The 23,373-nt window shown below is 53.2% G+C and overlaps 9 protein-coding genes across 9 annotated transcripts; 5 read left to right on the top strand and 4 right to left on the bottom strand.

Moving 5' to 3' along the window:
- Positions 1-22: 22 nt before the first annotated feature.
- LRP88_10242 (N-acetylglucosaminyl transferase component-domain-containing protein) lies at positions 23-2,632 on the bottom strand (the record flags this gene model as incomplete). Its single annotated transcript, XM_083246706.1, has 6 exons — positions 23-81; positions 129-234; positions 288-847; positions 896-2,021; positions 2,365-2,457; positions 2,513-2,632. The coding sequence occupies 6 exons, from the start codon at positions 2,630-2,632 to the stop codon at positions 23-25; spliced, it is 2,064 nt and encodes a 687-aa protein (XP_083097819.1).
- A 1,608-nt stretch (positions 2,633-4,240) lies between these two features.
- Positions 4,241-5,533, top strand: LRP88_10241 (uncharacterized protein; the record flags this gene model as incomplete). The annotated part of the gene is made up of 2 exons (XM_083246705.1): positions 4,241-4,432; positions 4,484-5,533. 2 exons carry the CDS (start codon positions 4,241-4,243, stop codon positions 5,531-5,533), a joined length of 1,242 nt encoding a protein of 413 aa, XP_083097818.1.
- Positions 5,534-5,779: 246 nt separating this feature from the next.
- LRP88_10240 (galactose mutarotase-like domain-containing protein) lies at positions 5,780-6,802 on the bottom strand (the record flags this gene model as incomplete). The annotated part of the gene is made up of 1 exon (XM_083246704.1): positions 5,780-6,802. The coding sequence occupies one exon, from the start codon at positions 6,800-6,802 to the stop codon at positions 5,780-5,782; it is 1,023 nt and encodes a 340-aa protein (XP_083097817.1).
- Positions 6,803-7,786: 984 nt separating this feature from the next.
- LRP88_10239 (ferric reductase like transmembrane component-domain-containing protein) lies at positions 7,787-9,739 on the bottom strand (the record flags this gene model as incomplete). The annotated part of the gene is made up of 1 exon (XM_083246703.1): positions 7,787-9,739. One exon carries the CDS (start codon positions 9,737-9,739, stop codon positions 7,787-7,789), a length of 1,953 nt encoding a protein of 650 aa, XP_083097816.1.
- Positions 9,740-10,784: 1,045 nt separating this feature from the next.
- Positions 10,785-11,388, top strand: LRP88_10238 (Ctr copper transporter family-domain-containing protein; the record flags this gene model as incomplete). Its single annotated transcript, XM_083246702.1, has 2 exons — positions 10,785-10,838; positions 10,888-11,388. 2 exons carry the CDS (start codon positions 10,785-10,787, stop codon positions 11,386-11,388), a joined length of 555 nt encoding a protein of 184 aa, XP_083097815.1.
- Positions 11,389-12,571: 1,183 nt separating this feature from the next.
- On the top strand, positions 12,572-13,137 carry LRP88_10237 (uncharacterized protein; the record flags this gene model as incomplete). The annotated part of the gene is made up of 2 exons (XM_083246701.1): positions 12,572-13,066; positions 13,120-13,137. 2 exons carry the CDS (start codon positions 12,572-12,574, stop codon positions 13,135-13,137), a joined length of 513 nt encoding a protein of 170 aa, XP_083097814.1.
- Positions 13,138-13,970: 833 nt separating this feature from the next.
- Positions 13,971-14,867, top strand: LRP88_10236 (uncharacterized protein; the record flags this gene model as incomplete). Its single annotated transcript, XM_083246700.1, has 1 exon — positions 13,971-14,867. One exon carries the CDS (start codon positions 13,971-13,973, stop codon positions 14,865-14,867), a length of 897 nt encoding a protein of 298 aa, XP_083097813.1.
- A 451-nt stretch (positions 14,868-15,318) lies between these two features.
- On the bottom strand, positions 15,319-15,883 carry LRP88_10235 (COX20 family protein; the record flags this gene model as incomplete). The annotated part of the gene is made up of 2 exons (XM_083246699.1): positions 15,319-15,557; positions 15,616-15,883. The coding sequence occupies 2 exons, from the start codon at positions 15,881-15,883 to the stop codon at positions 15,319-15,321; spliced, it is 507 nt and encodes a 168-aa protein (XP_083097812.1).
- A 487-nt stretch (positions 15,884-16,370) lies between these two features.
- On the top strand, positions 16,371-23,240 carry LRP88_10234 (DNA polymerase epsilon catalytic subunit; the record flags this gene model as incomplete). The annotated part of the gene is made up of 2 exons (XM_083246698.1): positions 16,371-16,978; positions 17,246-23,240. The coding sequence occupies 2 exons, from the start codon at positions 16,371-16,373 to the stop codon at positions 23,238-23,240; spliced, it is 6,603 nt and encodes a 2,200-aa protein (XP_083097811.1).
- Positions 23,241-23,373: the final 133 nt, after the last annotated feature.

The raw sequence follows: 23,373 nt of genomic DNA, 5'->3' as shown, positions 1-23,373 counted from the left end.
AAATTTCTTCGCTGGCCGTGGCTTATTCAATACCCTCCACATCTCTCGGATGGTGGCCCTTCGCGCAGGCAACATGCTGTACTGAAGACTATACAAGTTCTTACGGTTGATAGGTGGCACAAACATACCCGTCAGAAGGCAGAAAAAGACCTTGGGTGACAAGTAGTGCTTCCTAATGCGGTTGGCCATTTGGAAGTACTGGTTGAACATTATTCGAAACGTCAAAGGAATTGACTGGGGCAATTAGCAAAAGTGCTCGAGTGTTACATGGGGGAACAAATACTAACCTTGAGATAGATGACCGAGGTAGGGGGTGGTCCATCAGCGCTGCTCGTGGTATCATGTCTATAATCGTGGGTATCTCGAAGTTCAAACCGAATGCCGCCTGGCAGTCTCCTTGGGTCTTTTATTCTCAACATGAGCGCAAACAACGGAAAGTGGTTCAGGCAAGACAGGGCCGTGTCGAACCCGGCCTTGAGAGAGATGATGGCCATCCTGGCAATGGCAAAGTTGAGGTAGAAGACGGCAACTGTCGGCAAGAGGAAGAAGAGCAAAGTAAAGAGGATGGTGCCGACAAGGAGCTGATCCAAATCATAATCGCAAGAGTCGATACGATTGCGAAGAATGTTGTGCTTCTTGCCACGGAAGAGGTGAAACAAGGATTGCAGGATCGTCAGCTGCCAGTGATATATCCGCCCAGACGCCAAATAAAACGAATAGATGTGGATAGTCAACGTGGAGAGCATATCCGAGAACATAGCAATGGGCATGCTTGCCCCAGCAAAGGAGGAGAATCCTATGAACCACACCATCTTGGGCAGCGCCGGAGTCAGAGTCTCGATACAGCCTGGCATTGTTAGCTGATGCATCATACAAACCGATAACCAACACTTACTAGACCAGTAGTCAATGACCCACAGGAACAGATCCCCCAAGAAGGCAGCCAACTCTGTATTGAGCTTGAGGCCAGCGGGCCAACCCATCAACCATGATATGCTGCTCTGTAGCGCGTCGACGGTATATGTGCGGAGCAGGTTGCCGATTTGTGTCGCTACCCAGTCGGCGTTCTCAATGATATATGAGCCGAGAGCAATGCCAATAATGACGTCGTTGGCAACGAGCCACAAACTGTTGTAGAATCGGATGTAGTCTGGATGGCTTGTGGTGACACTCGCCCAATTATCTTTGCGTTGCCGCAGCGTCATGTACTGCATCGGCCAGTAACAAAACTGTTGAAGGCGTATTTCGACTTGTTGAGCTGTGGCCGAAATGTCCTTCAATGCCGCGTAACCAGGCTTGATCCGGAACTCGAGCAACAAGAGCAACATCTCTGTCATGATCCGGTAGCCCATGAGCCCAAGAATTAGTGCCTGTTGCCCAATGGGGAAGATGTACAGAGTACACCATGTCCACAGTTGCAGGATGACATAGTTCCTCATGGTAGAAGCAGTCTCGACGACACGCTCTGAAACACTGAGGCTGCGTCGAGGTCTCGTCCCTATGCGCCCAACATTCTTCTGCAGTGTCTTTTCAAGCTCCCATGACCAATTGACTTGATTGATGATCTTTGGCAAAGCTTTGTCACGGGCGGAGGGAACTCGTTTCGAGATTGTGTGCAGCTTGAGCTTCTCAACGAGCTTGCGCTTCTCCTCCTTCATCTCACGTTCTCGAGTCTCCTCCTCTCCCTCTGATGCTATTGTGTCGTCCAACTGCGATCCATCATGGCCAAGCGCAAGGGCAATTGGGTTCAGTGATATGTATTGCATCCCTTGAGGATAGGGTCGGTCGTAAAGGATGAGTTGAACACTGACGGCTCGGGAGCAAGTAATTTTTGGTACTCTCGGGTTCGTATTTGTTGTCGCGCAAAGCCAAGATGGATCGGCTAGGCTTGGGTCGGGGGCGTTCGAGAGGCCGAGGACATGCATTGAACTGTGTCCGCACATATCGCTGATTTGGCTGGCTGGGTGAGCCTCGCTGCGGAATAAGGTGCCAGCCTTGAGATGCGACTCGGTGATCCTAGCCTAGAGGATGTCAGTGTTGAGTTTTTGCAGTCGCAGAGTGTTACTGACGTCAACATCTTCAAGGATGACCACGACAAAGACATCCAAAATGGAATTGCGCCATCCCACCACGACACCAGGACGATCCGACTTAGGAATGTCTGTCGGCCAGAACACTCTCATCAACCCATCATGCTCTACCATGACAAGCGACTATGTATATCGACCGGCGCAATTCGCTTAAAAGGAACCTCGTCGTCTGAGCTGCTCTCGCGCAGAGATACCCGTCCTAGGTTCTCGTGGATGCTGGGTCCAACTTGTTAGCCCTCTCCTCTCATCGGCGTCGAGCGGGGACGGGGCGTACCAGATTCGTTTCTTGAGTGGCCAGCAGTACGGTGGGAGCGAACACGGCGAGGAAGAGAATGGTTAGGGCAGCAAAGGCCTTTGTCGCGCGCGTCTGAGGATGCGTTAGCTAGGCATTGGAGTTGGAGGGCGCACAAAGCTGTACTTACGACAACTCCGTTTTCCCAGGCAAAGATGGCAAGTTCATAGAGGCGAGTAACAAGGTCCCAGCGGGCAGTGATGTAGCCAGCGACGAAGATGCCGAGCGTAAGGACGGAAAAGGGGTGCATAGAAGCGCTATTGCTCGTGGCAGTACATGCCGTCCTCGTTTGGTGGCAGTTTTGGGGTGAAGAAGTTGGGGGGGACTCGACTCGCCAAGCCGTGGAGGTGGGCTGCCGGCGGGACTTGCGAATGGGTTTGTCTCTTGGCGATGGGAAGAGAAGCGGAAGGCACACGGAAGCGAGGAGGAGCAGACGAGATGAGATCCTTCCTATTGCCGTCTGGTGATTATCTGCCAAACCAAACAAACAAGCCGGGTCAAACGAATGGAACTGCCAGCTCGCTCAATGCAGAAAGAGGGTTGGATGCATTGATTGGATTGGCTGCCCCTGCATCTGCGAGCGAGCGAAAGAGCTACGTGCGCGTCGTCGTCTAGTTCGAGTAACGTCGACCGCTAATTGTAGAGTCAAAAGTGGGCCGTAGAGTGTCCAATTTGGGATCACGTGCAATCGCCTGGTCGAGGCCATGATGATGAGATGGGATATGAAGGTCAGGGAGCTTTCAAGTGGACAATTACTGATGTTGTATGCATATATTTAGAGTAGTGAGTATATAAGAGTGAGCGTATCCGAGAAATCTACCCCGTATCAGAAAGCTTGTGCAAACCACCAATTCTTCGGTTCCATAACGCCGTTCATCAATGTAGTCTGGGCATTATCGACTCTTATTCTAATGGAATGGTCAATATTCTTCGGTCAGTGTAATATAATGGGACGGGGACAAACTTTTTGGCCCGAGATGCTTCAAATCGTTCTCCTTGTTCTCTTCCCGGGCCTCCGCCACCAGCTTATCGATCCCTCGCTCCTTTAGAGCACCCTATGCCAGGGTATTAGCATTATGAGGCCCCAAGCACCTCCAAAACTCACCTTCAGACATTGTTGATAGTCCTTGAAAAGATTGGCGCATTCTTTGTTGTCCTTTTCTTGTCCCCGAAGGTACTCTGCACTCGTCAGTATCATGCGGCGACGGTGGCAACGGAAATCTTACTCTCGCTGTACCATTTCAAGAAACAGGTGTCATATCGTCTGACGTGTCAGCTGGAATAGTAAAACATAAACATCTAAAGACTTACTCCTTGACCTCATTGCACTCGGGAGCAAGCGAAGCGGACATGATGGCTGATGGTGGCAAGCAAGTGATGTAGTTGAAGCAATCAGAATTCTAGCGTGAGAGCTCCTGGCCGAGAGAGAACGCCAAGCCAGCCACTCCACTACTCTAAATCCGACCACAACAAGGGGTTATTCGTATCCGAGTTTACATTGAATTGCATAAAATGAAACAAGCAACTCAACCTTTTATGCTCGCATCAGAGGCGAAGCAAGACTCGTGACAGGCACAATTTTCCCCCATGGCCTCGGAAGTGAGGAATGTTCTTGTTACTATTGAAAAGAGCCGTGATTGGCTGACGCTCAGACCCCGCTGAGCGCTGCGAACATCCCCACAAAAACCGACCTGAGCTCAGACAGACTCGTCCCTCGACTGGTCGCGTCTCATCAACGCGACTGCGACTTCAGACGAGAAGATTATGGTCACGTTTCTCCCTTCAACGCATCAACTATTTTCATCTACAACTCAACCGAAGAAAAACTGCGACATCTTAACTTGAAGCATTTTCAGCCATGGCGCCGTCTGATGACGATATTGAGCAGGCACTCCTCGACGCAACTTACCAAGTCTATCGTGCCGCCCCCGATGACACCTCGGTGAACAAGGTTCGCAAGCAGGCAGAGGAGAATTTAGGGCTCAACGACGGTTTCTTCGCAACCGGTGAATGGAAGAAGAAGAGTAAAGATGTGATCAAAGGGCGTGTAGTAAGTTACCCAAAACACCATCTCAAACTCCACACTCTGACACACATATAGGAGAAACTCCTTGATGGATGGGTTCCCGACAGCAAAGATGGGGCCGCCTCAGATGATGAGGCTGAGAAGGGTGTGAAGCGTGGCTCATCAGAAATCGAGTCCCCTCAGGCAAAGCCCAAACGCCAGAAGCGAGGCCCCAAGCCCAAGAAGCCCGCCAAGGAGGTGGAATCGGAGCCAAGTGAGCTGAGTGAGCTGAGTGAACTCAGTGAGCTAAGCGAGGAAGAAAAACCTCAGAAGAAGAAGAAGCGAGCACCAGCAAAGCGCAAGACCAAGGCTAAGGCAAAGGCCAAGCCTGTCGTCTCTCATGATGAGGATGTCGACATGGAGTCTGACAGTGGAAAGCCTGCTTCAGACGATGAGGGCAAAGATGAGAAGGTTCAGAACGGCGAAGCTGCCACAGAAGAGCCAGCTGTTTCTACATCACACGAAACACCAGGTGACGACGAAAAGCCAACTACGAATGAGAATGGAGACGACAAGCCAGCGGTTGATGAGGAAGAGGAATACTCGGATGTGATCGATGAGCCCGTGAAGCCCAAGCGGAAGAGAAAGGACAAGAAGGAGGCTGCCAGCAAGCCAGCCAAAGTCCCCAAGGCCGCCACCAAGAAGGGCACCACGGCCGAAGATCCCAACACTGAGGAGATCAAGAGACTTCAGTCTCACCTTACCAAATGCGGCGTCCGTAAGCTGTGGCATAATGAGCTCAAGAAGTACGGCGACGACCCCAAGGCCAAGATCCGCCACCTCAAGAAGATGCTCACTGAGATCGGTATGGAGGGTCGCTTCTCTGAGGCCAAGGCCCGCGAGATCAAGGAGAGACGAGAGCTTATGGCTGAGGCCGAAGCGGCGCAAGAGATGAATGCCCTCTGGGGCGTGGCTAGCCGAGGCCGGGCGAGCCGCAGCAAGAGCAAGCAAGCAAAGATTGTTGAGAGCGAGGGCAGCGATGCCGGCGGTGACGACGCCGAGGAGGAGGAAGATACGTACGCCGCCCGACGAAAGAGGGCGCGGGCCGATTTGGCCTTTTTGGGGGATGACAGCGACTCCGAGTGAGGTTTGGGCAAGGGGGTTTTCGTATCACTCTCATGGCGTTGAGCGATGTCCACAGGTTGATATTCAGGGGTGACGAGATGTATCATGATGGCTCTGTACACTACAAAATGCGGCAAATCGGGAGGCTGCCTCAAGGGTTTGTTTCCAATTTTTCTCATAATACCTAGCTAGGCGTTCATAAAATCGTGCTTATCCAATTGGTTTTCTTTCTTTTTTTTTCATTTCATGTCCTACAAGATTTCCATCTTAGTCCGCCCAGGCCTTGTACACGATCCTAGCGCCGTATGTATCTCCCTTCTTGAGCAGGACCATGTTCTTCCACTCGGGGACGTTGGCGGCGTTGACATAGCGCGCTGGCTCGCAGCAGAAGCCGGCGCGCGAACCACGGGCGGCCTTGCCGTTGACCTCGGGCACATCAATGCCGGAGCCAGTGTAGACCTGGAAGGTGGGCTCAGTGCTCAGGACGTCGAGATTGACGCCGGCGCCGGCGTGGTGGGCCCGGAGGTTGAGGTTAAGGGGCTCGGAGCGGGTGTCGAGGGGCACCGAGGAGGGGTCCGTGCTGAGAACGAAGCAGTGATCGATGTTAGGCTCCTTTGCTCCCATGAGGACGGCCTCGTCGGCGTTGACACCTGGGAAGGGCTCAATCTTGCCAGTGGGGATCAGGCCTTCGTCAACAGCGAGGTATCTGTTGGTCGGGAGAGTGATGTTTGTGCCGTCGATGGTCTCCTGGCCGCTGAGGTTGAAGTAGGAGTGGTTTGTCATGTTGATGACGGTCTCGTCGGCGCCGTCGATGAGCTTGGCCTCGTAGTCCATGGCAAGGATGGTGACCTCCTTTCCTTCAACCTTCTGGATACCAGTCGTGTAGACGACAGTCACCTCGACAGTACCCGGGTAACCCTCATCACCGTCCTCGCTGGTGAGGGTAAAGGCAACGCTCTCGCCTCCCTCAAAGTTGTCAATACCAGGGACCTCACGGAGGCCGACAGGCTTGGGACCGTCCCAGACGCGCTTGCTCCAGCCGACCTCGCCGCCGTGGAGGTGGTTGGGGCCGTTGTTTGCGGCGAGGGTGTACTCCTTGCCGTTGAGGCTGTCGAGGCGGGCACCCTTGATGCGGTTGGCGACACGGCCTACAGTGACGCCAAAGTAGGGCGAGTTGTACTTTTCATATTCCTCCTGGGTGGCGAAGCCCTGGACAATGTTGATGCCCTTGACGACCAGGGACTGGACGATGGCGCCGAGGGGAATGAAGGAGATGGGAGCGTCGGCCATGATTGAATGATATCACTATAAGGCGGGGTGATGGTAATGATGGTGGGGTGGTTTGGTATGAGGGGGGACGGATGAGAGTGTATTTATGTCTTCTTTCTTCTTCCACCAGCACAGAGAACGATGAATGAAAGAGAAAAGGAGATCTCCCGGTAATCTGAGATGCGGTGAGGTTTTAACCACTCGTTTCTGCAACACCGGGCTGCGAGGCGTGGTGGTACTCGATGGAACGAGAGGGGGGATAAATGCGAAAAGCTGGGGACCCATCATGACTCTGGAATTCAGGCTAAACTGCCAATGGGGACACGACCCGTGGGGGAAAAGCTGTTTCTCGCATGGGACATGCCTGGGAGCTTCCTAGCTCTCTCTCTTGGTACTGTAGTGAAAATTGCTGTGAACCCATCCAATCCGTGGATGGCATGACATGATGTCTGACAGCTTCACCGAGTTATGGCAATTGTTGCGGGGTGGCGCGCGTCATGGCTTTTAAGCTGCGGGCTTCTCGGTGTGAGTGGCGCGGTTGCAGCTGGTGCTTGTTTGGCTGCTCTGCCTTATTAGGTATGGTATAGTTTGCGTGGCTTGAGCTTCGATGAGATGGATGCGACCAATTCTGTCGCTAGTCGAGTTGAAGGTGTCGCCCAAGAAGGCATCTCATCCAACCAGCTCATCATCGTCATGATGGAGCTAGGCCCACGGGTTCCACAGGTTCTCATGTAACTTACAGAATAGCTTCTGTCGTGTCATGTGATGTGTAAACACTTGAAACTCGACTTGACCCGGCCAGCAGGAATCACGGCAGGGTAAATGTAACTCATATCGCATCAAGATCAAGTCATCAACGGGTGGATCTCAAAGTCATGTTATAGACATGGCGCAGTCGATGCTGCCCTTCAATTATGTACATATTTCAGCTTGAAAGCGCCGCAAGAAATGCAGAGTGGTATCTTAAAGCAAAGCAAAGTTTTCGAATCCCTTTCATCTCGTCGACTACCATTCCAGTCGGTCGTCGCACACCAGCTTGACGTCGAATCGCTCCTCGCCCTTCCATACCTTACTGCCGGAGTTGCACCCGGCCACAATCGTCCGCAGGTCGCTAATCATGCCTCCAGGGCCACTGGCGAAAACGGTCGTGGGACCTCTGATTGTGGTGCTCACAAAGTCCTTGACGAGCTTGGGAAGGTTGGGATGTCGGTCCTCGTCGACGGTGCCATGGCCGATCTTTGCGACGGGGACTTCGGTGCCGCACGCGCAGTCCTCGTCCACGTCCGACGATGATGATGAACCAACCTGCCCGGCGCCGTCGGTCGCGGCCTTGTCGTCCTTCTCTCGAGGCAGGGGGCCGCTACCAGCGTCTCGTGTCGCGTACACTCGAATCTTCAGGTTCAGGGCCTTTCGGGCCTGTTGGAGGAGCTCCATCTCCTTGTGGACCCATTCAGCATCGGCGGCATGACGAATGGCCCAGACGAGCTCAATCTTTCGGTCTCGGGAGATGGGTGATCGTGCGAGTTCGAGGAGCACGGGGAGCACATAGGCGATACCAGTGCCACCGGCGACACACATAATATTAGTGTCGGGGGCGACCTCGTCCATAGTCTCTTCACCATATCCACCAGTGAGGATCACAGATGTGGTTGCCTTCTCAGAGTTCTCCAGCTTCTTGGCCGCCAGCTCGGCCACCTTCTTAGTCTCGCCCTTCTTAGCACGCATGATGTACGAGTGCTTCACAACGCCCTTCTCAACGATAGGAGCATTCAGGGGCGTGAAAGGGTGGGACTGCCAGATGCTGCTCTCGGTGAAGCAGAGGTAGTAATGCTGGCCAACTTGCCACGGGTCCTGGTTGTTCTCAAGGTCGAGTCGCAGGATATCGCCATGCTCGGGGTCGGGGAAACGGGTGATGACGGCCTGGGAAGCCCGGAAGCCCATGTTGCCATCGGGGAGATGGTGGTAGTGGAGATAGGCAGCTCGCAGGAACCGGAAACCACGGTCGACAAACCAGAGTAGGAGGGCGGGGAGGAGGAAGCATTTAAGGGCCTTCCAATGGGCCCAGCAAGCACCGATGTAAACCATGGCTAGGACATAGTGAGACTTGCGGAAAAACTCATAGCCTGTCAGACGGATGCCCCAAGGGGTGCTTCCTAGGACGAGCAGAGTGAGCAGAATCATGGCCACAATGCCCCAAATCATGTAAGTCTGAACGATCCATTCGAGACCAACTGAAGGCTGGGGCTGATACAGGCGAATCTCGACGATGCACCAAGCAATGGTGTGGAGAGCGCTCTGGATAAAGATGATGTAGCCCGACCATCGGTGCAAAAAGTTGAAGCTCTGGTAAGGGACGCCAGTGATGAGGGAGAGGATCGACTCTCGGCTGGACAGAAGGATAGAGAGCGGTGTCAAGGCATACGCCAGAGTACCGATACGGTCGGACCAGGGGCCGAGACTCGTGCGGGTGTTGTAAGTGCCCGGCATATCCTTGACGGGAGTGATCCATTTGCGATAGGACATGCCCACGAAAGTCCAGATGGTCAGATAGCCCAGAAGCGTGAGCAGGATGACGACCTGAAGACGAGTAGTGCGGCCAAAGATGACCCGGGCCGCGTCCGGGAGCAAGTACTTGCGCGTCATGGCAGCGATGCTGCGACGAACCTTGGCAAAACCCGCCTTAGGGTTCAGATTTGAGATGGTAGACGGAGCCGACGGCCGGCCGACATGTCGGAGGATACCCCAGACGAAGAGGATGGCGAGGATGGTGCCCCAGAAGATGCCCGTATAGAGCATACCCAGGTCGTGGGCATAGTAGACGAGATCGAGATACTCGCAAGAGCCCTTGTCGTTTGTGCAAGGGACGGCTCGGTCTGCGTATCCCCAATGAGGCTCGAGGGATTTGGCCTCGCTCATGTTCTGGATGTGGCGAGCACCCAGCTGGTGTAGGGACGCCATGGTGAATGATTTTTGTCCGACGATGTGTTCGGGAGAATGTCAAGAACAAGGATAGAGGTCAAGACGCGTTGGTAGTGGACAAGAAATTATATGGTCAACTCCCAATCCAGTGGAGCGGTGGTGCAACAAGCCGCGAGGGACAAGACGGATCGGCAATGACGAACAAGATGGCGACGGACGTGATGCCATAGAAATAAGAATCGAACCGTCGGCGGCGTCTCCACCGAGGAGCCAGGTTGGCGGGACTGAATAAACGAACGGGATCCATGACTGAGCGGGTTTGAAGATGGATGCTCCAGTATTGCCCAGGATAAGGCGACGGAGACGAGACCCTGGACGCGGCAGGCAGGCCGGATCGGGAATGATGCTCCTGCTTATTTGCTCAAACTACGGGTGGAGGATTGGTCAGGCTGACCTTGATGAATCGACGCAGCCCAGAAAGAGGGAAAAGATGAGCATTGCGACGCTGCGCTTTGTTGGTGATGTCTATGGCGAGACAATAAAGATGGAGTTGAGCAGGAATGAGCACGTTTTCCTGGGGTCTGCGGGTGGGGCCGTCCGACCTCCGGCTCCACCGGGCTCCGCTCTTGGAGAATCAACCTCCGCTTTAAGATTCTTGGCCTCACTCTCTGTCGGGTTGTATCGCCCTCGTATCATGGATTAAAATCCATTATTAATAACTACAGAGTCGTCTTTGGCTCAGGTAAGAGCCTCTCCTTGTCTCTGCGGCTGCATCGCTTCCCTCCTTCTCGTCCCGAGTCTTGGAACCAACTCAATCCTTCTCACCAGGGTCTTAACTGCTGGATTACCCCCCAAATCCGTCCGTCTTCTCCACATTACCCATACTGGAAGTTGGCCGACGAACTCGGCTCTGGGTCTTGAGACGTATTAAACACTCGCGCCCACATTCAACCCCCCGTGGCTGACCCGGCTCCAACCATATCGTCTTGCTATCGTGTTGACGGTCGTTGTCTTGCACCTCGCTCTGGTCCATTATCATCGTCTTCTTTACAGCTCGTCGCGGACGCGCAAACAATCATTCAAGATGAGCCACGACATGGGAAACATGGACAGCGGCGGTGCCGCGTGCAAGGTGGAGGTAAGGACATCCAAGAAGCGTCATGGACGGTGAACTTACAACACCATAGATGCTTTGGAACTGGAACACAATTGACGCGTGCTTCCTCGCCGAATCATGGCAAATTCAGAACTCGGGCATGATGGTTGCCACTTGCATCGGCGTCATCCTCCTGGTCGTCCTTGTCGAATTCTTCCGCCGCATGGGCAAGGAGTATGATGCTCTACTACAGCGGCAATTCCACCGTCAGGCGACAACTCACGGCGTCGCCATGGCCGCCGCGGGCTGCACCGGCGCCGTCATGCCCACGCGGCAAACCCTCACCTACCGGGCCTCGCCTCTGCAGCAGCTGGTGCGCTCCGTCATCCACGCCATGACTTTTGCAGGCGCCTACATCATCATGCTGCTCGCCATGTACTTTAACGGATATGTCATCATCAGCATCTTTGTCGGCAGCGGCCTGGGCAAGTTCTTTTGCGACTGGTTGGTGGTCAAGATTGACCTTGAGGGTCTGGAAGGAGACGAGAGCAAGCCCAAGGGCATCGAGGAGACGACGGTCTGCTGTGGTTGATTGTAGTCATGTTGGGGAGCAAAAGTTTACAGGATTGGAAGTCTTGGTGCTGCAACCGCATTGTTTTAGCGATACCCTTGGGGAAGATGTCATTTTTAAGTACACATTGAGCATTCTGGAAACATGGTGCTGAAGGATTGACGAACCTATGAATCAAACTAGACCACTGAATCATTCCTAAAAAGAAGTCGAACTCGGCGAGTCAACAAGATGCTTAACCTGGCCACTGAAGGTATCATGACAAGTCATCTTTCGAAGTAGAGGCAGAGCCTCGATCGGAAAACACCAACAGGCCCAGATCGGGACTCGGGACACTCAACTACCGTTATTGCAAGGTCCCGACTTAAGATCCAGATGCTCCCGAGAATCTTTGAGAGGAGCCTAGTGTTCGGTACCGAAAAGGACATGCATGGCTAGACTTGAAGGCGCCTGCATGGCCAGCTAAACCCGCTCACGGCCCCCACGAACCCTTTGTGGCGCATCTGAGATCTTGGACGCTTGTAAGGATTAGAGCACAAAAATATGTGACTATTCCCAAGACTTTGATCGATTTGAGCTAGTTATGATTGGGGCGTCCCAAGCTGAGCGAACCCTTGACACAGTAGTGCGCCAGGGATCTTGGGGATGGATGTCGTTGGACAGCATTTTGGTGTTAGGACGTGTGGAGCGCACTACCAAGGATAACTTGCTCATATCCCGCTCAAGAGCAAAGGGAATATTCTCATTGTAAGGGACAAGACGAAATCTCGTCTTCTCATGAATCTTGCCACGATCAGGGCGAGCTGGGCCAGACTCCCAAGGGTGTCGCATGAGACGGCCCGTCATCTATCTCTGATTAGATAGGGGATCGAACGTTGCTCGTCCAAGTCAGGGCGGCCTGAGACGAGAATCGTTGGTTCATTTCGCCTTCAGGAGCACACCCTAATAAATACATGCTCAATCCCCCTCCAACAACCTTATGACCTGAGGTGATTTGCTCCCAGGCGTCCCTTGTCGCCGTCAGATAGACCACGCCATAGCCCTGATCAATCGACCACATCCAGCCAACTCGTAAGCCTTGCTTGCATATGTTATCTTTTGCTTCGAAATATATTTCTTCAAGAGCCTACGAAGCTTCTTCTTCTGCTTCCTTTCTTCTTTAATTCAGACTCAGCATCTGCATCACATTCACTCGCCCATCACAATGTCTTCATACTCTAGTTTCTCAAGCTCCATCTCGGGGTCAGCATCCAGCTCTCCGTCCTTGTCCTTCCGCTCCCATGTTAGCTCGCAGAGCGACAGCGAAAGGGTGGGCGAGGAGATGGAGATCATCAAGACGTGGTTTTCAGTCCTCAACGACGAAGAACGAACAGCCGCCCTCACATCCATCGCGGAGCTACCGTGTCTCCGCGAGATCGAGCCCTTGATCCAGACCCTCAAGGACCGCAAGCGGGATCTCTGGCGTCGACAGGAGGAACTCCTCATCCAGCCGGGAACAAAGCCCAAGTGGCCGATGCCAGCGTTCCCTCACAACTCCCAAGACCCCAGATGGGTGGCCAAATGGCTCCGCGCGTTGAGGTTGCACAAGTACGAAAAGTGCCTGACTGGAATGTCCCCGGCGCAGGTTTCGCGTCTAAGTGACGAGGATCTGCAACAGCTGGGTGTTGACACTGTCGGCGCGAGGACGAAGCTGCTCCGAGTAAGTGTTTATCGATGGCCGGCAGCATTCGTATGGTGTCTAACAACGTACAGGCCATCTCAACTGGATGAACACCATATAATACCTTTAGTTCGCCCGCGAGACGGGCTGGTCAAGGCAGCTGAGCTGTCTGCAAACACGAAAACGTCCTCGAGACGACCGCTACCACTTGGAACAGCACTTTCTCTCAGAAAGGGGGGCAGCGATGAATCACAGCACCAAAGCAAAGACCCCATCGCCAGGGTCAAACATGGGAAGGCCGAGAGTTCAGGTCGATGCCTTGGTGATGGGTGGGCTGAGGTCTGGCGGTGGTGGTGTTGATGTGGTTTGACACGGGGAAACAATGGCGTTAATCTGGGCGGAATAAATGAGCTACACCCCATCCGGCACAATACAGCCGTCGACAGCCCTGCGGGAGCTGTCCCGATTTTATTAGATACCTTGTCTCGTACCAAATTTAGCCGTCAAGGCATATTATCTGAAACATGACGCTGGGGGAGATCTACGATGGGATGCTTGCCATGAGATCGGGCTCGGTCTGGATGGGATGTGACGCTGAGTGAGCGCCTTATTGCCCAGGAGCAGGTGGTCACCTGCTGTACATGTAAAGAGAATCACGAGGCCTGCCAGCGTGCCCAGAGTCTGCGCAAGTAAACCAAATCTCACCTAGATCGGTGCCTTGTCTTTGACAAACACCGCACGTTTCCTCTTCCATTTTCCTCCATTTCCCTTCTAGGTTAATCCGCTCTGGATTGAGGTGACAGCAGCGGGTGGTGCATGCGTGCGTGCGCAACCCCAACAGCTCAGCACAGCACAACTCAGCTCGGGCGGGCCCTCGTCTCCAACCGACCAAGCGGTCGTGTCCTGGCCGCTTCTGACTCTTATTAAACAACGGCATTGAACCATGGCCGCCGCATCACCACAGAGCCTCAGCACTCCAAAGCGCAAGCGAGGCGAGCAGCTATGGCTCTCGCCAATTCAGTTCTCCTTTGAGATCGACCCTTCGTCTTCATCTTCCGCCGCGAACCCCGACGATGGCAGCAATAGCCCGCGCTCAACCGTCGCCCACAAGTTCCGTGGTCTCGCACTGGAAAGTGGGGGCGGGGCAACCAGCAACGACAACGACGACAGCGATGCCCACGAGTCTGCTAGGAAACGACAGAGGCCTGATGAGATGATGAGAGATGCGCCTCCTACCGTCCAAGAAGTCGTCGACCTGGACGGTAAGTCTTTTCTGCCGGCTCGGGAGCCATCACCAAAAGCCTCACGCGGGGCCCCGCGGGATAAGGCGGAGGAGGATCGTCAGCTTGCCGAAGCACCAAGGCCGGCAGACAGTAGCCTGCATCATGCATACCCGTCCATCAACCGGCTATCCGAATCAAAATCCAAGGTCAAGAAGAGAACAGGCTCACCACCGTTGCGCATGAAAAAACCATCGAGACGTCCATTTGACGATGGAGACGACGAGGAAATGGAGATTGTCGACCCCATCAGAGCCGCACTGACGTGGCACGAGGACGAAATCACAATCTACGACCCCGACGATGAAGATGACGACGGCACTGGAATCAACGGCATCGGGTTCAAGCCCACACCTGCTCTGGCACAGGCTCGCGCCATGAAGCGGAGGCAGCAGATGGCCGAATATCGCAAGCGAGAAGAGAATGAGGCACGGGCTCGACGCAACCAGCGACGACGCCGCGGGCCAGGAATCACCATTGGCCCAGAGGAAAAGTCTCCGTCGAGAAAGGTCAGGTTTATGGACGCAGATGCTCAGAACATTGCTATTACGACGGGATAATGATACTATGGCTCATACTGGATGGACTGGGACTAGACACTCGGCAGGCGGAAGGGGACTATTCCGACATTTTGCTTAGGCGGCTTCGTTGGCGTTTGTTATTTCATCAACCTTGCTTAACAAATTTGCGGCAAGAAGCGTTTTTTTTGTTCAACAGCACGACTTCACAAGTTGCTTTGATGGTTCACGGACGGCGGAGGGAAGATACAATCGCAATGGCTTCATCAGTCCGCTTTATACCCTGGTCTCTGAGAGATCACTTACGTAGGCATCACAGTTAGGTACCGAATTCACGTTTTACACCTTTTATTCTTAGCGGGCTCTTCTGACCCTTGAATCCTGGCTCTCTACTTTGAGCATCTCCTCCTCTTGTCCAGAACAGTACCCAAGTAGACGGTACACATAATACTTTTACACAATGGTACATGCCGCCAGAAGATCGGTCCCAAGTTCACCAGAACTTGTACCAGGCCTTCTCTGCGGCCTTCTTCTCCGCCTCCAACCTCGCGTGCTCTTGTCTCGCCTCCGAAATCTTCTTTGCCTGTTCCTTCCGGTTCTCCGACACCACTTCGATATGTCGCTTCATTTGTCGTCGCTCCTCTCGGCGGAGGTACTGGCACCATTCGTAGGACGCCATGCTTCCGAGGACAAAGACTCCAACGGCCCAATTTGCGGCGCTCGTGGCGTTTCCTACACAATGGTCAGGCCATGATTGTGCGAGGTGCAAGTCTGTATAGGGTCGACTCACCTCGGAGGACAAATCTCAAGCCTCCAATACCAGCACCAGAAGCAATTCCTGTGATGAACCCTTGTCGAGCGCACGGCGTATTGGCAACGTTTGCGAAGTCGTCCTTCTTAATCATGGACACGGCCTCCGAGATTGTCGGCCTCGAATTGGTGGATGTCGCTCCATTCTCGCCGGTGGCCGTGGCCTCGTTCTGCTCTATAGGTTTCGACCAGACATGCAGTGTCTTTTCGCCGGGCTTTGGCTGCCCATCGTCCTGGTTTGAAGCCATTTCTGGCTACCTCTGCGGCGCAATTGGTGTCATGAATCGGGCACACAGCCAGAAAGTCGTCCTTCTCACATGGGCCGACCCGATGACGCTCTCGAAAGCCCTGCAGGCCCGCCGGTTGCCGATGTGGCCCGTGCGTCAGGGCGTTGCGCTGCGTTGCTCCGTGGGAAATCCATTAAACTCGTAGTGGGGCGTTAACGCGTCGCGAAGACGCGTTTCGACGCGCCTCACGTCTCCCCCCAAATGAAATGTACCAATCTAGATCAAGTCTTTTGGCCTGCCCTTGCACTTCCTCTACTCAAGTTTCCACAGTCGCTCCGCTTCTACGGGGTCCATTGTTGACTTTTTAACCACGTTTTCGATTCTCTTCTTCAACGTCTTTTCCTTTTCTTCCCATCCTCTTCCCCTTTCATGACGCTTCTCAACCTCCTCATAACATCCTCGGCTCGCTAATACAATCCCTCCTCTCCAGGGGAGCCTCTCCCAGAGGATGCCCAACACAAGCCTTCGTCGCCCTCAAAAGGGCTTTCGTCGGGGAGGAAAGGTTGCCTACCATGGCGCTCGCACGCGGACATTCGCGGCCTCGTCGAGAAACGAGGCCACCTCGGCCGACGAGAGGTGGGAGCGTACCCGGTTAGCGCACACCATTGATGAGAACATGGGCTTTGGGCGTTATGAGAGCGGCAAGAAGAAAGAGGGCTGGCTGGTCAACATTCAACCCACATCGATCGAGGACGAGCGGATACCTGGCGGCCGAGCAGCAGTTGACTGCTACTTCATCGAGGAAGACGGCTCGACCTTCAAGGCGACGGTAGAATACGATCCTTACTTCCTCATCGCTGTGAAGAAGGGCCACGAGTCAGAGGTGGAAGAATGGGCCAAGAGAGTTCCTGGAGGCGGCGTCGTCAAGTCGATTCGACAAGTCGAAAAGGATGATCTCAACATGCCGAATCACTTGGTTGGCTACCGAAGGACTTTTCTCGAGCTGAGGTTTGCCAATGTCAGCGACCTCCTGGCCGCGAGGAAGGACATCATGCCCATTGCGGAGAAGAACAAGAAGAACATGAATGCTATGGATGCCTACGCCGAGGTTGCAGCGTGAGTTGATCTCCTATCCTGGCAAGTGCCAGCTAACAAATCATAGTGCTGCGAACGGCGATTTTGACCTTTTTGATGATTCACGAGATGACGACCGACAAATGAACAATGCATTCGCGGATGCCAGCGACTTTATTGTCGATATACGAGAATACGATGTTCCATACCATGTACGAGTAATGATAGATATGGGTGAGTCTTCTTTTTTGTTACCAGTCCGACTATCTTTACATGATGTTTGCAACCCAAGTATTTGCTACTTCAGAGCCTTCTACAGGCCATGAGACCACTATTCACCTTTGCCCTGATTCAGTTTATTCTCGCCATCTTTGTTGTACTCGAAGCTTTGTTGAACCCTCACTTACCAAGAGTCGCAGACGTACGAGTAGGAACTTGGTACTTCGTGGAAGCGAAGCACGGAGTAACCAAGATTTCTCCCAACGATCAGAGATCACTTCCAGCGGACCCTGTGGTCATGGCCTATGATATTGAAACGGCAAAAGCTCCTCTCAAATTCCCCGACGCCGCCGTCGATCAGATCATCATGATCTCGTACATGATCGATGGCCAAGGGTTTCTAATCACCAACCGAACAATCCTCTCCGAAGATATTGGCGACTTTGACTACACTCCCAAGCCAGAGTACCCGGGTCCTTTCATGATCTTCAACGAACCTGACGAGAAGGCCGTCATCGAGAGATTTTTCCTCCATATTAAGGAGGCACGCCCGACTGTCATTGCAACATACAACGGTGACTTTTTCGATTGGCCTTTCGTAGAAGCCAGAGCTAGCGTCAACGGCATCGACATGTACCACGAAATTGGTTGGAAGAAGGACAGTGAGGATCAGTACAAGTGCAACTACAGCGTACACATGGACTGCTTTCACTGGGTCAACCGAGACTCGTATCTTCCTCAGGGTTCCCGTGGTCTCAAGGCCGTCACAGTCGCAAAGCTTGGATACGACCCTGATGAGCTTGACCCCGAGCTGATGACGCCTTATGCCACCGAGCGGCCTCAGACTCTAGCCGAATACTCCGTCTCAGATGCCGTGGCAACATACTATCTTTACATGAAATACGTGCACCCCTTCATCTTCTCTCTCTGTACCATCTTGCCGCTGGGCGGTGACGATGTGTTGAGAAAGGGAACCGGTACTCTCTGCGAGATGCTGCTGATGGTGCAAGCTTATCAAAGAGAGATCGTGCTTCCAAACAAGTATATCACACCGAAAGAAGCCTTCTGGGACGGACATCTCCTTGACTCAGAGACCTACGTCGGTGGTCACGTCGAGAGTATCGAAGCTGGTGTATTCCGAGCTGATATCCCTGTTGACTTTGCCGTCGAACCCAGTGCCATTGACGAGCTTCTCAACGATCTCGACGCCGCTCTGAGATTCGTCATCGAGGTCGAAGAGAACAAGTCATTTGATGATGTTGAAAACTACGATGAGGTCAAGGCCCAGATCGTCGAAAGACTGAACAAGCTGAAGGAGACACCAAACCGCAACGAAAGGCCACTAATCTACCATCTTGACGTTGCTTCCATGTACCCCAACATCATGACGACCAATCGATTGCAGCCCGACTCGATGATTAAGGAATCCGACTGCGCTGCATGTGACTTCAACAGACCAGGAAAGACTTGCGACAGGAGAATGCCCTGGGCCTGGAGAGGCGAGTACATCCCGGCAAAGCGAGACGAATACAACATGATCCGACATGCACTCGAAAATGAAAGGTTCCCTGGAAAGCATCCCAATGCTCCACAGCGGACGTTCCAGGAGCTGAGTGCGGATGAGCAAGCAGGCCTTGTACGAAAACGTCTCCAGCTCTACTCTCAGAAGGTCTACCACAAGATCCACGACTCAACTACCATTGTGCGAGAGGCAATCATCTGCCAGCGAGAGAACCCATTCTATATCAACACTGTACGAGACTTCCGTGATCGTCGATATGATTACAAGGGCAAGGCCAAAGTCTGGAAGGGCAAGACATCATCTCTTCAATCATCCGGCGCGCCTTCAAGCGAGGTTGAAGCTGCAAAGAAGATGATTGTTCTGTACGATTCACTACAGCTTGCCCACAAGGTCATTCTGAACTCGTTCTACGGATACGTCATGAGAAAGGGTTCACGTTGGTACTCCCTCGAGATGGCTGGCGTTACTTGTTTGACTGGTGCCCATATCATCCAGATGGCACGATCTCTTGTTGAGCGACTTGGACGACCACTTGAGCTGGACACTGATGGTATCTGGTGTATGCTACCCGCGACATTCCCAGAGAACTTTTCCTTCAAGATGAAAGGTGGAAAGAAGCTCAACATCTCATATCCTTGTGTCATGCTTAACCATCTCGTCCACGCCAAATTCACCAACCACCAGTACCAGACTCTGGTTGACAAGAAGACGCTCAAGTACGAGACACACAGCGACAACTCTATCTTTTTCGAAGTCGACGGTCCCTACAAGGCCATGGTTCTACCAACGTCAAAGGAGGAGGACAAGAACTTGAAGAAGAGATATGCCGTCTTCAACGATGACGGCAGTCTTGCTGAGCTCAAGGGTTTCGAGGTGAAGCGTCGTGGTGAGCTGAAGCTTATCAAGATCTTCCAGCAGCAAATCTTCAAGTTCTTCCTGGAGGGAACCACTCTGGCTGAATGCTACGCTGCGGTCGCCAAGGTTGCCAACCGCTGGCTTGATGTCCTCCATAGCAAGGGTACTACTCTAGCGGATGAGGAGCTGATGGAACTCATTTCCGAGAATCGAAGCATGTCCAAGACACTCGAGGAGTATGGGTCGCAAAAGTCGACCAGTATCACCACGGCCAAACGTTTGGCAGACTTCCTGGGCGAGGGTATGGTCAAAGACAAGGGATTGAACTGCAAGTTCATTATCTGTGCTCGACCCAAGAATGCCCCCGTTACTGAACGAGCCGTTCCCGTGGCAATTTTCTCTGCGGAAGAATCAGTCAAGCGAACGTATCTCAAGAAGTGGTTGAAGGAGGAGCCCGCCGACACCGACCCTCGAGCACTGCTCGACTGGGATTATTACCTGGAGCGATTGGGCTCAGTCATCCAAAAGCTCATCACCATTCCCGCTGCTCTCCAGAAAGTTCGCAACCCAGTTCCCCGGGTGCCGCATCCTGATTGGCTTCAAAGGAGGATCAACATCAAGGATGACAAGATGAAGCAGAAGAAGCTCACGGATCTGTTCAAGAAGAGCCCCTTGGAAGACATCACGAACATCAACGGCACTCAGATGAACGATCTTGAGGATTTCGGGAACAAGCTCTTGAAGCCCAAGTCAGTCAGCTCAGCCGTGGCAGCCTCTCAAACTGCAACGACGGTGCAGAAGCGCAAAGACCCAGAGCCTGCAGAGAACCCTGACCCCATGGCTGCACTTCCCAAGGTCATGCCAAGTCCTTCTGAGAATTACGAGGCGTTCTTGATGTATCAGAAAAAGAAGTGGAAGTTGCAGAAGCAAGCTCGCATTCGCAGACGACAACTCTTCGGTGATCGACGAGGACATGCCGGCAACAACATCCAGCAAACGTTCATGAAGCAAGCCCATGTCACATACATGAACAACTGGCAGGTTCTACATCTCAAGGCTACCGACACGCCTGGCATTGTCACGGCACATGTCCTGATCGATGCCAAGATCCACACGCTCAAGATCAACGTCCCCCGTCAAGTCTTTCTCAACCTCAAGAGCAAGGATTTGCCTGATGTTGAGGTGGATGGCTGCGAAGTTGAGCAGGTCAACTACACTCTCCCCAACGGTCACCCTTCCAGTCATCTTTTCAAGTTGACGGTGCCAGAAGACATCTATTTCAATGAGAGTGAGAAGTTCTCTCTTCTGTTCAACCATCCTAGTGTCGAGGGAGTCTACGAGAAACAGGTGCCCCTGAATATCCGAGCTGTCTTGCGTCTTGGCAACCAGTGTACCATCGATGAGACACAGGACGCTGTGCTTGGCAAGGGACTTGAGCAGGGCTTTGATCTTGCAGGCCTGAAGCGACCAGCCAAGCCACGGACATATCTCGACACGTCTCCCCTAGCTTACATCTACATCTCTCACATCACGGCGGGCGAGCGCCAGATCTTTGGCATCTTCTCAACAACCAACGATCAAGCCCACGTGGTGATCCTGCAGAAGAGCAAGGACTCTGGTCAAGATCTCCCCAACATCACCAGGATGTACTCTGAGATGCTTGCCCGACGAAATGAGGAGGCGGCTGGCACCAACTGGCAAGACTGCTTCAGATACCAAGAAAAGCTGCAGTTCAAGATCACGCAAGTGACGACACGACGCAAGGCGCATCTGGAGATTGGCGACATTGTCAAGAAGATGCACAAGGACGAGCATCGACCTCAGATGATGGTGATCCAGTCTTCTCAGCGCAAGCTGCTGATCCACGACGTCCCAATCCTCGGAGACTTCCCTGTTCTTCCGCTGAAGTATGATGCGGCGGATAGCTCGTTGCCACCCCTGGGTTGGCAGTCTGTGATCGCCAAGCGACTCGTAGGACATTACCTCGGCCTTGGATCGTGGATCTTGCATCTCACTGCTCTAGCTCGTTATGGCGATGTTCCTCTATGCAACCTGGAGCGCGATGATCCTCGGTTCTTGATCGATGTTGCCTATGCTCGGCGCCTGCAGGCCAACGGAGTCGTCCTTTGGTGGTCTCCTGGTTCGCGGCCTGATCACGCTGGCTACGAAAAGGACGACCTCCTTGGACCTCTGGATACTGTCAAGATGCCAAGTGTGAACAATCCTGGAACCTTTTCATCAGTGTGTATTGACATTGATGTCCGCAACCTTGCCATCAACACCATCTTGACATCGTCTCTAATCAACGAATTGGAGGGTGCCGACTCGGTCTCGTTCAACCCTGCCGCAGACGATTCCGAGACGCTTACCTCAGAGAGCGCGTTCGCCAATGCGGGCGTGCTTGTCCTCCGCGAGATGGTCAAGGCGTGGTGGGCTGAAGCTTGCCGTGGGAGCACCATGGCCGATGTCTTGGTGCAACACTTGGTTCGCTGGGTCGAGAACCCTGACTCGTTCATGTACGATCGGGCTCTTCACTACTACGTCCAGATGATGTCTCGCAAAGCCTTCCAGCAACTGATGGCCGACTTCCGCCGCGTGGGTTCTCAGGTAGTGTTTGCCAACGCCAATCGACTCATCCTCCAGACGACAAAGGCCGAGGTGGGCAACGCATACGCCTACAGTCAGTACATCATCAAGTCGATCAAGAGCAAGCCTCTGTTCCACTTTATCGATCTGGAGATCAAGGAGTACTGGGATTACCTAGTGTGGTATGACGAGTTCAACTACGGAGGAAAGGCGTGTCAGGAGGTGATCGAAGCTGAGGAGCAGAACCTCGAAACGGTCATGAACTGGCAGATGGCGACATTCCTCCCTGTACGTCTGCAGCCGACGTTCCAGGACTGGGTGATTGAGTTTATCCAGCTCATGCACCAACTCAAGCGGCCTCAGAATGGAGACCCAGACGCGACACCGCGGTTGACACAGCTGCCCAACAAGGGCTTGGAGAATCATGAAGGACAGATCATTCTCGGCAAGGCATTCGAGAAGCCTCTGAAGAAGGATATCGTTGGCCTCATCAACAAGCAGAAGCGCGAACTGCTCCATCCAGAGCTCGCTGAAGACTACTCGTTCCCTAGTCTGCCTGGCTCGCACCTCACTCCACGCAACCCCATCCTCGAGCTTGTCAAGTCCCTGATGCAAGTTCTCTCGCTTGACAAGAACATCACGCTCGAGGCGCGTCTGCTTCGCAAGGAGCTCCTGGCGCTATTTGAGGTTCGAGAGTTTTCCAAGGATGGCACGTTTACCAACCCGTCTGAGAGCCTGCGTCTCCTGCAGGTTTCGTGTGACAGCTGTACTATGGCACGAGACCTTGATCTGTGTCGAGACGAGGATCTATTTGGTGAAGGCACGGCATGGCGATGCGGCTTTTGTGGTAGCGAATTCGACCGTGTGGCCATTGAAGAGCGACTACTTGGCATGGTGGAGAGCTGGGTTGTCGAGTGGTCAACCCAGGATTTGAAGTGTGTCCGTTGCGGAGCACTGAGGCTGAACGACTTTATGGAACACTGCACTTGCAGTGGAGAGTGGAAGGAGATTGTGTCGAGGCAAGATGTGAGCAAGAAGTTGGGAGTCATGAGAAGGGTGGCCAAGTTTTACGGGCTCAGGATGCTCAGCGATGTCGTAGAGGAACTGTATCAGGGTTTGTAACTGGAGTTTAAGGGGGACAAAGGCATAGAATAAGGAGTTTGAGCTGGCATCAACGGATGAAATAAGACATGACGATATCAGGAGGGTATATATACATTTTGTAATAGAAATCAACAGAACATTCCATGATATG

The sequence above is a fragment of the Fusarium phalaenopsidis genome (genome assembly GCF_050370095.1).
Source record: "Fusarium phalaenopsidis strain FUZ10S chromosome Unknown contig_32304, whole genome shotgun sequence".
Classification (NCBI taxonomy): Eukaryota; Fungi; Ascomycota; class Sordariomycetes; order Hypocreales; family Nectriaceae; genus Fusarium; species Fusarium phalaenopsidis.
Note: the sequence above shows the minus strand (reverse complement) of the source record. Positions and strands in the feature narration are given on the sequence as shown.